Below are 14772 nucleotides of genomic sequence, written 5' to 3'. Positions count from 1 at the left end.
AGTCTCTCACGGTCTCCAGGGCTCTCTGTAGGCACCCAGGATTCCCCGGGCACCCACCCTCTGCCCCGCGGGGCGCACTGGGTGCAGGGCCCAGCAGAGAAGTGCACGGTTAGCGTCCCCCGGTGCCCCCCCCAGCCCCCACCCTGCACAGCTGGTGAGGCTCGTGGAGGGGCAGGGGCGGCCGAGGGAGCGTTCCTGGGCGCCTCTGCATGCCCACAGAGGAGGAAGCGGCGGGCAGGGGGGACGTGCCGGGTCAAGGTCACCCGCGGAGGAAGTGGGAATCAGGATTCGAACCCGCGTGCTCGCCACCCCGTGGCTTCCTGGGATCGCTTCCCAGGAAGACCGAGAGAGGGTGAGCGACACCCACAGAGAGACCCGAGAGACAGCGAGAGACCCCGAGAGACCGTCGTCAGGCACCGAAGGCAGAAACCGAGACTTGGAGAAAGACATCTAGCCAAAGAGACCAGCCGGGTGCCAGACGCCCAGAGACCTGGAGTCGCCGGGTTGGGGCCCTTTCACCCCCGCCACGCCCCCCACGCCCCGACCCTGACCCCGACTCCGCCCCCCGCGGGGGGGCTCTTGGGGAGGTCGGGAGGGGTGCGGCGAGGGTGGGGCGCGGGGCGGCTGCTCCGCCGGGCGGCGGGCTCGGCTGCGCTGCGGCGGCGGCGGAGGGTGCAGGAAACCCCTGGGGCGGACGGGTGGCCCCGGGGGGAGGGGGGCCGGGGGCGGGGAGGCAGGCGGCCGGCACCGCCCCGGCGGACAAAAGTCCCTTCAGTTCTGCCGGCAGCAGGGGAAGTCCCGGCACCCGGCGAAACCACCCTCCCGGGCCGCCGAGCTGCGCTGCGCCGCGCCGCGCCGCGCTCCGGCCGCCGACGCCGGCGGCCCCATGCCCCGATGCCCCGCGGGGGCCATGGACGAGGGGCCCGTGGACCTGCGCACCCGGCCCAAGGCCGCTGGACCCCTGGGCGCCGCGCTGCCGCTTCGCAAGCGCCCTCTGCGCGTGCCCTCTCCGGAGCCCGCCGCCCCGCCAGCAGCTGCGGGACCCGGAGCGCCCCCGGAGTCACTCTGCGGCGGTCCCGAGGCGCCCGTCGTGCCCGGGCCCCTCCACGGCCTGCCCCGGCCAGAAGCGATGTACTACCAGGGTGAGTGGACCCCGCGGTTCTGGGCCGGACTGGGGCTGCACAGGCGTGCAGGGTCCCTGAAATCCGACAGCGCTCCGGGCTCCGGGAGTTGGAGGCCAGGCGCACAAACCCAAGGTCCCAGGGACACGGAGCCTGGAACAGAGATGGGGATGGAGAGCTAAGGGGCCATGCTCCTGTATAGGGGTCGGATGGCGCCCTTGGGGGGCAGTCTGGGATGTAAGCGACACAGATATAGGGGGTTTCATAACTACAGGATCTCAAGGACCCACCTAATCTAGGAGTCAGGGCCTGCACTCCAGAAACTGGGGTTCTTGGCTCCAGATAGTGGGCTCAGAAAGAATGGGAAGCAGAGACTGGGGTTGTAAGGAGACACATGTTGGAGGATTCGGAGTGTCAACATCGCAGGAACTCAGATCTCAGTGCATGAGGAGTTATGGGAGCAGAGTTTGGGGTACTGACCACCCCACTATCTGGGATCCAAAGAAACAGACAAGGATCCTCAGGAGCTGGGGATTGGGGGGGTGCATCCAATGATGTGAGGTGACAGGTAATCAGGGTCCCATCTGGGGTCGCAAGGGCAGGACCTAGAGATGGCCGGCACGACAAGGGCATCCTGGGACTCCAGGATCTAGGACCCCAATTAAGGAGGGATTCAGTCCAAAGGCCTAAGGTTGGATATGCAGGGACCTGGAAATTTGGGTAGGGGGTGATTCGTAAAGGAAGGTTCTCTACGGGCAAATAAAAATACGGGAGGTCACACAACACCCTCCCCACCCTAATCTCAAGGACCCACCCCCAAGTGACCTCCAAAGTTTCAGGGGCCCCAGATTTTCTCACCACCCCCCAAATCTTCCTCCAGCTTCTGCACCTCCCACTGCAACAGAGTGCAGCAGATGGAGGGCCGCAAGCTGTGGAGCAGGAAGCCTCCCACCCTTCTCCCATGCCCTGCACGAGAACTTGGGCGTCAGCTCTTCCCATCTGTGCAATGGGTCCCTGTGGACTTGACTCCTGCCTTGGATGAGTTGGAATCGACTCCCAAGCAATGGGTTTTTGTTTTGTTTTGTGGTCTTTTCCAACCATTTGGGTATGGGCAGGCTTCCCCACACCCACTTTTCTTACCCTCTGACCCTCCCCTCTCCCCAAACCCGGGACCCCTTTACCGTACAGCCTTAGCACAGCTCAGCTTCCCACCTGCCACTTATCTCCCTTGGCCACAAATTCGCTTAGCAACCAGCCTGTGGGTTCCCCTCTGGAGGGTGATGATGGGGCTCATTCGACCCCCTTAAGGGATTCTTTGTCTAGCGGGGAAACAAGGTGCATTTAAGGGACTGAATGTGTTGTGGGGACTCAGGAGGGATGGGGAGATGGGGTCTGTGTTGGCCTAGTCCTGGCCTTTGAAGACTAGAAGGAGATACAAAGAATCTAGGGACTGAGGGCAGGCTGCCAAGACCAAGACCAAGACCAAGGCCAGGAGATGAAGGAGGGTTAAGGGTGTCTGCATTTGTCTCACCTGTATCCTTTTTCCGCCCCGCCCCTTCCAGGACCTTTTCTGCCCTTGTACCCCACCCCATCTATGGGCTCTCCGTTTCCTCTGCTAAGCCTGCCTACCCCCCTGTACCCCATCATATGCTCAATGGAGCACCCCCTGTCGACAGACATCGCCATGGCCACCCGCGCGGATGAGGATGGCGACACGTAAGTGACAGTCCCCCACCCATGGAGGGAGTGCAGCCCCCCAACCTGCCACACTACAGCTTGGGCTTCTGCTGGCTGGATGACCAGGAGCAAGACCGTGTCCCCTCTCTGAGCCTCAGTTTCCTCTTTGGAAAAAAAATGGGTATACAAGAGCAGCTCTGCCCTAGGACAAAAGAAAACTAGAGTCTTGCAATTTATTATTATTATTACTGAGTCAGAACCCACAAGTGGGGAAGACACTGCATGGACTGATTTCCTGTATGGAGCATGCATGTAAAGCCCCTAGCACGGGTCCCCACAGAAGGGCTCCGATGTGTGTTTAGTTGCTGTTGGGTGTATTTCGACTCCTGGTGAAAGCCCCCAGTGTGCAGAGCCGATCTGCTCCAGAGGGTCTCTAAGGCTGAAAGCTGTTGGAAGGAGATTGCCAGGCCTGTCTTCCGCGTCGCCTCTGGGTGGATTTGAACCACCAGCCTTTTGGTTCATCGTGCAACCCTTTACTGTTTGCCCGCCCCCCTGGGGTGGGGTGGGGTGGACTCCTTAGGTACTTAGTATGCATTTATTATTATTCCTACAAACCTATAGACCCACACGTACCCCAACTTTAAAAAATGACATAAAACAATACCCGCCCTAACTCCAATAGGATCTGGTTTGCTATTTTCTATTCTAGTGAGTTTCACTGTTTTTGCGTCTGCTGGCCACAAGCCACGCCATTAATTAGCAGACACCCTCAACCCTTCTGGTTTCTGAATCTGCACCTTCAATGGACGTTCTCACCCTTCGCATGAGGCCGCTGTGTGAGAAATAGGAATTAAACATTCCGAGGGTTTTCGCTCTAGGCCAGCACAATGGGTCTTTCTTCTGTTGACCCAGCTTTGAATCTTTGCTGGCCACCGCCTTCTCGCCCCCGCTGTGCCTCGGTTTCCCCCTCTGCAAAAGGGGGAGAAGGAATCCGAACCAAACCTGAGAGCCATAAACTGTGTGAGGGGTGCGGTGAGGAAGAAGTGAGGTGGTCTCTAGAGAGTGCTTCTCTGGGGATTGGCTTTGGGCCCTTGGGAGCCACAGGTAAGGACAGATGAGGGTCAACCGGACTCTCACCACTGGCCCGCTGGGTCACATCACCTCTCTAAGCCTCAGTTTCCCTGTCTGGAATCCAGGCCTTTGAATAGGCCCTGTGATAATTAGGATTCTGTACAAGGCCAGCCAGGCAGAGGGGGCGGAATAAAGCCCTGGACATAGTGAGCGCTCAATACTCAGAGGTGGGGGTGGTGGTGGTGATGGGGGGTGTTATCTGAACAGAACTCAAGACTGGAGAAAGTGCTGGGGTGACCAAGAACCCCACCAACCCTGGTGGCCACCTGGCCTCAGTCTCTCGGTGGAGTGGTCCATGAAATGGGCTTCCTCTGTATCTGGCCCCCCAGAAGTGACTTCTTTGTGGCCTGGGAAAGCAGCCCCGCGCCCGCCCCACCCGTCCTCCCCCAATGCAAACACTTCTGCCTCAGCTGCCAGTTGGGGGAAATCCCTTCCCGCAGAGCCTGACCGCAGCCCAGCTGCTCTGCCTCCCCCACGTCAGTGGCCCCGTCACTCACTCCTGCCTCCCCCCCCCTCCTGGCTCTCCCTCTAACCTTAACCCCTTCCGCTAGGGCCTGGGCTTTACCGGAATGGGCAGCCGGCCCAGCCCCAGGCTGCGTGCGCTTCAGGCGTGGGGAGGCCCCACTTCACGCTTGGGGGGATGGCGGGGGAGGAAAGGGCTGGGACTTTGTCTGGGCCCCTAGAGAAGCCTAGGGTTCCCAAGCTGGTCTTCAAGGGTCCAAGGTCATCTATCTGAGCCCCTCTTTTCTTCCAATCTGGGACTGGGAGCGCGGGGGTGGGTGGTGGGGACAGGGGGGCGCGGGATCGCTATGAAGTTGAGGCTCTACATGCCTCCATCCCCAAGGGGCTTCAGAAGACAATGTGGCGCTGGAGGAGGCCTGGCAGCAGGACCAGGCATTTAATTTGCTGCATCCCCTTGTCTCCTCTGGGGTTCCTGGTCCAAAAAGAAAGACTTGGGGCTCAAGTAGAAAGTTGTTTTGGAAATGTTGATGCCAACATATGTACCAGTTTGCTTAATACCATTGAAGGATGGATGGTTATAAGATTAGTAAGAGCACACACACACACCCCAATAAGATGATCAATTTAAAAGAAAAAAAAAAAGACTTCGGGGATTGGAGACAGCGAAGCATTAACCCACGCATGGGCCCTTGGAAGCAGGAGGTCTCAGTCCCAGGAGGTAGCCCCGTCCGGAAGTCTGGGGGGCGGGGGGCACCCCTGCAAAAATGGGCAAAGATTGGCGAATTGTGTTACTAACACCGAAGGGGTGAAGGGCAGTTTGGGGATGTCTAAATCCCCACAGCACAATTGGGGTGCTCTATCGGAACTCCTAGGATGTGGGTGCAAGGGGCTCCTGAGAAGTGGGGTTCTAGAGGGGCTCAAGGTTAGAGGGTTCTGCCCTCTGGGGGCGCTCATCTATCCGTGGCCTGCGCTCTTCGCCCTCCCTAGCCCCATTGGGGGATGGAAGTTGGGGTGTGGGGGAGATCTTTGGCAGGGCAGGCTTCCCTCCCCCGGGAGCAGGAAGCGGAGCCCCGCCCCTCAGACCTGTTACTGGAAGTCCGAGGGCTGGTCCGCCCCTCCCGTCCCCACTTCCTCCAGCCCCGCCCCACCCCCTGCGGCCCGCGCGTTTATGGGAACTTGGGCCTGGACGGTTTCTCTGAAATCATTCTCTCCCTCTGCCCTCGCTTAACCCTGCCCTCCCCGCCGAGGACCCGGGGCTGGGCGCCCTGGGAGATGCAGGGAAGGGAGGGGGCCCTTCTTAGGAACCCCACCCCGCCCCGCCCAGGGCTGGGCCCTCTCCCGACATTGCCTTTTTTAAATAGGCGCGCACCCCTGAAGGAGCCAGGTTTCACCTGCCACCTTGTCTCCCTCTGAGGCAGACGCGGGGCTGTGGCCAGGTTTAAACCAAACTAGGAAAGGCGTTGCTGTAGGGTCGGTTCTGACTCATGGGACCGCCCTCGTAGAGGTTCCTTGGCCCAAGCGGATCGCCAGGCCTTTCTCCCGCAGCCCCACCTGGTGTGTCAACCTGTAGGTCACCAGTCAAGTGCAAAGAAGCCATTTGCCTGGCGTGGCGGTTATGCATTGGGCAGTTAGCTGCAAGGTCAGCAGTTTGCAACCACCAGCCTCTTGGGGGAGAAAGACGGGGCTTTCTACTCCCATAAAGAGTTTCACTCCTGGAAACTCGCAGGGGCAGCTCTACGTTGTCCAACGGGGTCACGACGAATCGGCATCGACTAGGTGGCCCTGAGTTTGGTTTGGGGGCCTACACGAGGAGCCCACGTAATGCGCCCCGAGCTGCAAGGTCAGCAGTTGGAAACCATCAGCCACTCTCTGGGAGAAAGGAGAGGCTTTCTGCTTCATACCTGGAGAGCTACAATCTCGGAAACCCACACAAGCTGTTTTCTTCTGCCCTGTCCTGGTCACTGTGAGTCGGAATCCACTTGATGGCAGTAGTTTTAGAGATGACACTTGACCGAGGTCAACACTGAGGTTTCCAGGGGACTCTCCGGACTTTAACTGAGCCCCGGTGGCCCTGTGGTTATGAGTTGAGCTGCCGTCTGCAAGGTCTATAGTTTGAAATCACCAGCTTGCTGCTCCAGGGGAGAAAGATTGGGCTTTCTACTCCCAGAAAGAGTTACAGTCTCAGAAACTTAGAGAGGCAGTTCTATGTTGTCCTGTAGGGTCGCGGTGAGTCAGAGTGAACTCCAGCAATGAGACAGGGAGGGGAAGAGGGAGACAGAGACAACTTGGAAAGTGTGGTATTTGTAGCCCAGTCCTGCCTGTGTCCACCCTTGCCCGGTCTCTGGGCTGCAGGATGTCAGAAGCCTTCTTCTGAGCCACCTGGGGAACAGGCTTAAGATGTCGATTCTGGATGCCCTTAAGACTGAGAGAGTAGTTGATTTAGTAACTATTGAACTTGAACTTGTGTGAAAAGGTGCCCGGTCATGTAGTGCAGTTCATTTGGTGCCCTCAGCTCTGCCCACAGTTGTGTAGACACACACACATGCACACGCATGTCTCAGGTTACCTCCTCCTTTGGGTGACTGCTAGAGATTGGGGTGCCTGAGAAAAAAGCAGGAAGTCTGCTGGGGAGTACCTTCAGGATATACAAGCCTGGGGTTGGTGAGGGAGGGAGGCCTGTGCAGGGGGTGAGGTTGGGGATGTGGGTGAAGCTCTGATGAGGCCTCAGACATCCCATGAAGAGCGCCGAGGTAGGGGTGAGGGGTGGGACACCAGGGTGAGACCCAGGCACTGGGCCTTCTATGCCATTGACCAGCCAGCCATTGGATGGATAGTGGCTGCCCACCCCCTTGATGGGGAGTGACCTTGGGCCAGCAGCTCTCTTCAGTTCAGGGTGATTTCCACTGGGCATAGCCCAGCCTCTGTTAACTATGACCTTACTTAGTAGGTCCAGACACCTCCCCTTGAGGCAAAATCCTCCATCCCCATTCTTGGGTGTCATGTATGTACATGGCCTTGGAGGGAGGCTGACCTCCCGCCAAGACTGACTGAGAGGCCTTGCTAGCCCCTCACTCACCGCAGTCCCCTTTCACAGTTGAGACCACAGCTCCAATGACCATGGTGACTCTTGAGATGGAGTCACTTCTCCAGCCTGTGTCCAAGGACTCCTGGAAGCCTATTGGGTTACTCTTTGGGGGCTGCTAGCTGCAGTCAGCAGTTCAAACCCACCCACCGCTCTGTGGGAGAAACAAATGAGGATGTCTGCTTCCGTGAGGATGTACTGCTTCAGAACCTCTCAGGGGCCATTCCACTGTGTCCTATAGGCTTGATGTGGGTTGGAACTGGCTCGATGGCTATGGAGTGTTTTTCCCCCTAGTGTCCTAGAGAGTGGGCAGGGACTCGGAGGCAGCCCCCTGCCCTGGAGGCCCTGGCATTGTAGTGGGGAATTTGAGACAGGAAGCAAACAAACACTACCCTGCCAGGTAACGGGGTGAAGGGAAACCCAGCAGGGTCGGGGGTGGGGGGCAGGGACCGGAGGGAGAAGAACCATGAGACTGACCCCCCCCACCAAAAAAAGTGGTAGTCTCGGAAGCGCTAAGGAGGAGCAGGTCTACCATCCGATAGGGTTGCTTTAAGTCAACACACCTTCCGTGAAGTGGGGTTTGTCAGTCTGTCTTGAGCTAGGGGAACAAAGCTGAATACAAATCCAGTGGCCCATGTCGATTCTGATTCCCGGTGACCCCAAATAGCACTAGAGCTGCTCCGTCCAGGTTTCATGACTGTGGTTTTTAAAAAGAAGTACATCACCACGCCTTTGCTTCCTCGGCATTAGGCAGGGTTTGAACCAGCTATCTTTAGGCTAGCCGTGGAGTGTGACGCGTTTGCCCCAGTCTGGGTTCCCTGGAAAGCAAGCCCTGTGAGAGCAGAGAGGACAAACAGGTGTGGTGTATTTAAGGAGGATGGGGGAGCCGAGATTACAGAGGGCCTTGTGAACTACACAGGAGCGCCCAGTTTGTGAGCAGTGTGGGTCCCGAGTTGGGCTGCTGCTAACCACAAGGTCAGCCGTTCAAAACCACCAGCCATTCCCTGGGAGAAAGATGAGGTTTTCTCCTCCTGTCAAGAGCTTCAGTCTCCACAAGATCGCTCGTAGGCGAGACTCTTAACTCGCTCTCGGCTTTTAGCGCCATCTTGGGAGAAACCTCCCAACCGTGAGAGCCAAGTGGAGGAGGAAGAGCATGCACAGACCCAATGCGCAGGATGAGGCAGATGTCCAAGTAAACTCGTGTGCACACCTCAGAAGCCACGGCTGAAGGAATATGGAGGGTCCCAGGCCAAGACACTTGTGGTACAGGTTGTTGACTGCGTGCTACCCTGTAGAACACTAGCTCTCAACCTTCCTAACCCTGCCACCCTTTCATACAGTTCCTCATGGGGTGGTGACCCCCCCAACCAGAAAATTATTTTTGTTGCTACTTCATCACTGTCCTTTTGCTACTGTGATGAATCGTCATGTAAATAGCTGATTGGCAGGATGTATTTTAATTGCTACCAATTGAACATCATTCAAGCGGAGTGATTCATCACAAAAATGATACGGGATTATATATTGTGAACCATCTATTTCTAATGACAAATCAATGAAATTTTGTCGTGAAGCATGGTGTAGTTGGTACTCGTAGGTGGGCATGTGGGCCTGTGGTCGGACCCGCCTGGAGACGGAATAGAGGAGCGGTGTCTCGGTTCCTAAGACCATGGGAAAGATGTGTTTTCTGATGGCCTTAGGCGTCTCCTGTGAAAGAGTCCTTCAACGCCCAAAGGGGTCATGACCCACAGGTTGAGAACCCTTGCTCTAGAACTTCTATGGATGTGGGACTTCCATTGCCCTCCATCTCCCGTGAGCACCTGAGAGGCCCACCTTGCTCCTTACCTAAACCAGCCCAGTTCTGACCCTTTGCTTTGGACTTAAGACAATCTGGACCAGTTCTGTTCTCTGTTGTGGCTCAGTGGCATGTGCACAATAAACCATTGTTTCAGCTGGCTTAGTTAAGATTGGGGGGGGCGACAGCATCAGAAACACCAGGGGCAGCTCTGCTCTGTCCTACTGCCCTATAGGGTTGTTGCAGTGAGTCTGCATTGACTCTTTGACATTGAGCTTGGTTTTGGTTTTTTTAAAGGGTCCCTTTGACTTCTGTGTAGGGATAGCCTAACACAGGGATGGGCGCAGGGGACCCAGGGAGGGGGGACTGGATTAGTCCAGGAGAGAGACAGGCTGCTCAACCGGGGTGAAGGACGTGGGATGTGGGTTTCCAAAGGAGTCAACACCTATTGGGGTTCACACAGTTAAAGATTGGGGCAAAAAAGTAAGCAGTTCTTCAGGCCTGTGGGTCTTCTCTCTCTAGGCCCCTCCACATCGCCGTGGTGCAGGGTAACCTGCCGGTCATCAACCGACTGGTCAACCTCTTCCAGCACGGGGCCCGGGAGCTGGACACGTACAACAACCTGCGGCAGGTGAGGGCTGGGGCTCCTGGGGCTGAGGGAGGAGGTAGGTGGCTGGGACCCCCCCTGACTCTTCTGTGCAAACCAGGAAGTGGCCCAGACTCCTGGGTCTGAGAGAAGACAGGTCAGAGGCCAGAATCCCTAGTGGAGGAATAAAAGGAGGTGGCCCGAGACTGGGCTGGAGTTCAGCTCGGGGTGGGTCATGGGTCTCCCCTCACCGCCGTTCTCTCCCCTAGACTCCACTGCACCTGGCAGTGATCACCACGCTGCCGTCCGTGGTTCGGCTGCTAGTAATGGCCGGTGCCAGCCCCATGGCGCTGGATCGCCACGGGCAGACGGCGGTCCACCTGGCGTGTGAACACCGCAGCCCCACCTGCCTGCGCGCCCTGCTGGACAGCGCAGCCCCGGGCACCGTGGACTTGGAGGCCCGCAATTACGAAGGTGAATACAATACGGGGAGGGGCGGTGGGGGGTGGCGGGGCGAGGTGTAGCCGGACCAGGAGTCCATCTGCAGCCACAAGGTCGCGGGCCCGAGTCTAACGGAGCCTCCCTCGCCCCCAGGGCTCACCGCCCTGCATGTGGCTGTGAACACCGAGTGCCAGGAGGCCGTGCTGCTGCTGCTGGAGCGGGGCGCTGACATCGACGCCATGGTGAGCATCCCCGGGCTGGGGCGGAGCCAAGAGGAGCGAGGGTGTGGCTTGTGGCCGAATGGGGCGTGTTGTGGGAGGGGCTTGTGGGAGTGGACTCTGGCCAGCCCAGGCGGGCAGGATGCCGTTCACCAGTTACTTGGTAGAACGTCCAAAAGCGACAAACCAGGTCACTGCCATCAGTGGATTCCTACTCATCACGACCCAAGAGGACAGGGTAGAACTGGCCCTGTGGGTTTCCGAGACTGTTAACTCTTTGTGGGAGTAGAAAGTCTCATCTTAAGCCGAGAGGCTGGTGGTTTCGAATTGCTGGCCTGGCAGAGAGCAGACCGACGTGTAACCACTTGGAGAGGCTCAAAGACCCTGTCTTTCTCCCGCAGGACATTAAGAGCGGCCGCTCCCCGCTCATCCATGCCGTGGAAAACAACAGCCTTAGCTTGGTGCAGCTGCTGCTGCAGGTGGGTACCGCCCCCGCGTGGCCCCGCCCACATGGCCCCCCCTTCCAGCTGTAGCTAGTTCTGACTCCAGCCTTCCTGGAGGCATTGCCCCTTCATCCACCCTCCTCACCCCCACAAAAGTCACTCCTCTGGCTGCGACCTCCTGTCGGATTCTTTCCCATTCCTCCTCCGCCCTTACAACGCCCAGGCTCCTCCCAGCAATGGCCGTCTCCCTGCCCCGAACCTCCCGCCCCAGCTCCATCCTCGGTCTGGACCATTCCCTTCTCTGATGGGCAGGTCTGCCTGACCACGAGCTGCCCGCCCCGGCGCACCCTTCGTTCTAGCGATCACGCTCCTGTGACCCTTCCCCACCCATCTGGGCGAGGCCCGCCCATCGGTCAGTCCAAGCCCTCCTATGACCACATCGACAGCCCTCGGCTCGCTCAGCCACCCCCCTCTTGTCCACCTCGTCCACTCCCATCTGGCCTTGTGGCTCAGGTCGAGCTCTTCTACAAAACCAGCCACGCGCCCTGCCCATCTCTCGTTCGGGCAACACCCCTCAAGGTCCGCCCAGCCCCATCCACCACCCGGGTCTGGCTCGCTCTGTGAGCGCACCCACCCCCATCTATCTGCTCACGCCCCTTTCTGACTCGACCCCGCCCCTCTTACCCGCCCTATTCATTTGTAACATTGTCCATCCCCTATTTTTTTAAAAAAAAATCATTTTATTGGGGGCTCTCACAGCTCTTATAACATTCCATACATCAATTGTATCAAGCCTATTTGTGCATATGTTGCCATCGTTATTTTCTAAGCATTTGCTTTCCATTTGAGCCCTTGGTATCACTCTTTTCCCCTCCCTTCCCCCCTCCCATCCTCGTGACCCCTTGATAAAGTATCAATTATTGTTTTCCTACTGCTGTCTCCCTTCCCCCGCCTTTCTGTTCATCCCCCTGATGGCGGTGTGGGGCGGAGAACCCGATCCACCTTTATGAGCATGCCTCCGACATGCCCCTCTGGAGGCCCCGCCCCCTAGACAGACCCCGCCCCTTTAGGCAGGCCCCGCCCACCCGGCGCTGCAGGTTCTGACCCGTCCCTTGCGCCCAGCAGCACGGCGCCAACGTGAACGCGCAGATGTACTCGGGCAGCTCGGCGCTGCACTCGGCGTCCGGCCGCGGGCTCCTCCCGCTCGTGCGCACGCTGGTCCGCAGCGGCGCCGACAGCGGCCTCAAGAACTGCCACAACGACACGCCGCTCATGGTGGCGCGCAGCCGCCGGGTGAGTGTGTGTGTGTGTGTCCGCGGGAGGGCGGTGAGTACGCGCGTGTGTGCCCGGGTGTGCGTGGAAATGGGTTTGGCCAGAACGTGGGAGGTAACGAGTGGGCAGGAGCGGCAGCGTGGCGCACACGGTTAAGCACTACCATTCATCCATCAGTTCTGCCCCAGGGAACCTGGGGGGACGCTGTGGAGCCCCGCTGTGGAGCCCCGCCTTAAGATTCCCAGGCTATCAATCTCCATGAGAACCACCAACCTCCTCTTGGCTGGCCTGCCCCTTAGCAGCCCAGCGCTTAGCTTACTCGCCAGCACCACCTGCCCTAAAGCTGGCTGTTCGGACCCACCGGAAGACTGGCCCCAACGCTTGGCTTCCCAAAGGAGCAGTGGCTACTCAGCACACGGGGTGGACACTGCAGCCACCAGCTACCATCCACCCCCCACTCTCATGGCGAAGCAGACATATGAGTCCTGGGTTTTAGAAAGCAGGGTGAGGCACAAGAGGAGGACGTGACTGGGGAGTTGTTGGTCCCTGACAGACACCACGCGTGGGAAGCTAGGGTGTGTGTGAAGATCCTCCCCATGAGCCACCTCTTCCCACAGGTCATCGACATCCTCAGGGGGAAGGCCACGCGGCTGGCTCCCTCGCTGCCGTCTGAGTCATTCTCCGAGCGGAGCACCACCTCCCCAGAGAGCGGCAGCCGCCTCAGCTCCAATGGTGAGACCTGCAGCAATCCCAGGGCCTCTAGTCCTCCCCCTCCTCCTCCCTCAGACCCAGCAAGCAGTTCAGGCCCCCAGCCCCCTCCTCTCTCAGACCCTGCAGGTCCACACTGCCCGCTTTTGTGTGGGCCACCACTTCCACCCTGAAACGGCTTCTCTCTCCACAGGTCTTCTGTCTACATCACCATCCTCCTCACCTTCCCAGTCTCCCCCCAAGGATCCCTCCGGATTCCCCATGGTTCCCCCCAACTTCTTCCTTCCTTCCTCATCCCCACCCGCCTTCCTGCCCTTTTCTGGGGTCCTCCGAGCTCCAGGCCGGCCCGTGCTCCCTTCCCCTGCTCCAGGGGGCAGCTGAGAGGGATGGGGGGGCAGATCTCGGACTCATGAGGAGGGGTCCCAGCCCTGTGGGGTCAGCCCTCCTGGAAACTGTGAAGATCTCACTCTGCCCCCCCCCCAAACCCCAAATCTTTGGGACCAGGATTTGCACAGAGGCACATGCACCTACCCATAAGCCCCATTTTGAAAGATGCCCCCTTCTCATGGCCCCCACAGTCCCTCGCCCAGGATTCCGGCCCCCCTTCTTCTCAGGCACCAGGCCCCTGTCTGGAATTCCACTCGAATGTCCCCACTACTTCCTTGTCCTCACCCAGAGCTGGTAGGACCAGGGACAGCCACTTCCCTCTACCCAGGTGGACAAGGAGAGGAGAGGAGAGGCGGGCACTGATTAGCGATGTAAATTATTAGGTGTTTTGGTTGGATTTCTTTTGTAATAAACTATTTTTGTACCATGTTGCCTGCTAGGAGGTCTTTGGTGTGGGGGAGGGCATGCTTGGATGTAGGGACATCTGTACCCTCATCTGGCTCTCCATGAGTAGCTGTAAAGGTAGTTGTGTTAGGCCGGATTGACAAGAGAAACAAATTCAGTGACTCGTACATGTAAGAAAGAGCTTTATATCAACAAACTTCATGTATCAGGAAAACATCCCAGCCCGGTCCAACTCAAGTCCCTAAGTCTAACTAGTTCATAAGTCCCTTTTCAGTCTCATGCAGCCATTCACAATGATGCAGACTGCAGGAAGACCACAGGCCGGTGGGTGCAAGGTCGTGTGGATCCAATGGCACAGTTCATCACACATGTGTGTCTTTGTGCTTTGCGTGACCTGTCAGACCCAACACGACAGCCCCTAACATGACCACCCCAGTTGGGAAAATCCAAGAGAACGATGCACAGAACTCACTGAAAGCTAAGACAGTAGGCTGAGTAGACCTAGAGAAACAGATACAGAGACACCCATCTCTGTAGCAAAAAGAACATTGTATCCAGAAGTAGTTACATAGCAGGAAGACAACTCAGCCCAGTTCAATGCATGTCCCTCTTCAGTCTCACGCAGCCACATGCAATGGTGCAGAATGCAGGAAGACCATAGGCCGGTGGGTGCAAGGTCTTGCGGATCCAATGGTGGTGGAGCATCACCGGGCTCTGGCAGGTCTGGCTCGCTGGCACGAAGGTCCAGCCTCCAGAAAGCCATTTTGTCTCCGTCACACCTCTGAAGGAGGTCATCAAGCTGCGACCTGACGGACAAGCTAAACTCCACCCATTATCTTCTTATAGGTGTCTTGTTGGCACCCAAAAACCTAACTATCCCAGTGGCCACTGAGTCGCTTCCAACTCATGGCAACCCCGCCCGATGTCTGAGTAGAGCCGGGTTCCATGGGAAGTCCAATGGCTGGTTTCTCAGAAGTGGGGTGCCAGGCCTTTCTTCAGGGGTACCTCTGACCCTGTGGTTAGTCATGGGTCACTTAACCACTG

General features: G+C 58.0%; 1 protein-coding gene across 1 annotated transcript; it reads left to right on the top strand.

The window, feature by feature from the left end:
• The first annotated feature begins 663 nt into the window (after positions 1–663).
• Positions 664–13752, top strand: BCL3 (BCL3 transcription coactivator). Its single transcript, XM_075537063.1, has 9 exons — positions 664–1142; positions 2684–2837; positions 9791–9899; positions 10124–10328; positions 10449–10537; positions 10915–10992; positions 12082–12249; positions 12846–12960; positions 13130–13752. Exons 1-9 carry the CDS (start codon positions 887–889, stop codon positions 13315–13317), a joined length of 1362 nt encoding a protein of 453 aa, XP_075393178.1. The 5' UTR covers positions 664–886; the 3' UTR covers positions 13318–13752.
• Positions 13753–14772: the final 1020 nt, after the last annotated feature.

This window comes from Tenrec ecaudatus, chromosome 18, assembly GCF_050624435.1.
Source record: "Tenrec ecaudatus isolate mTenEca1 chromosome 18, mTenEca1.hap1, whole genome shotgun sequence".
Classification (NCBI taxonomy): Eukaryota; Metazoa; Chordata; class Mammalia; order Afrosoricida; family Tenrecidae; genus Tenrec; species Tenrec ecaudatus.
This window is presented reverse-complemented; position numbering and strand designations above follow the sequence as displayed.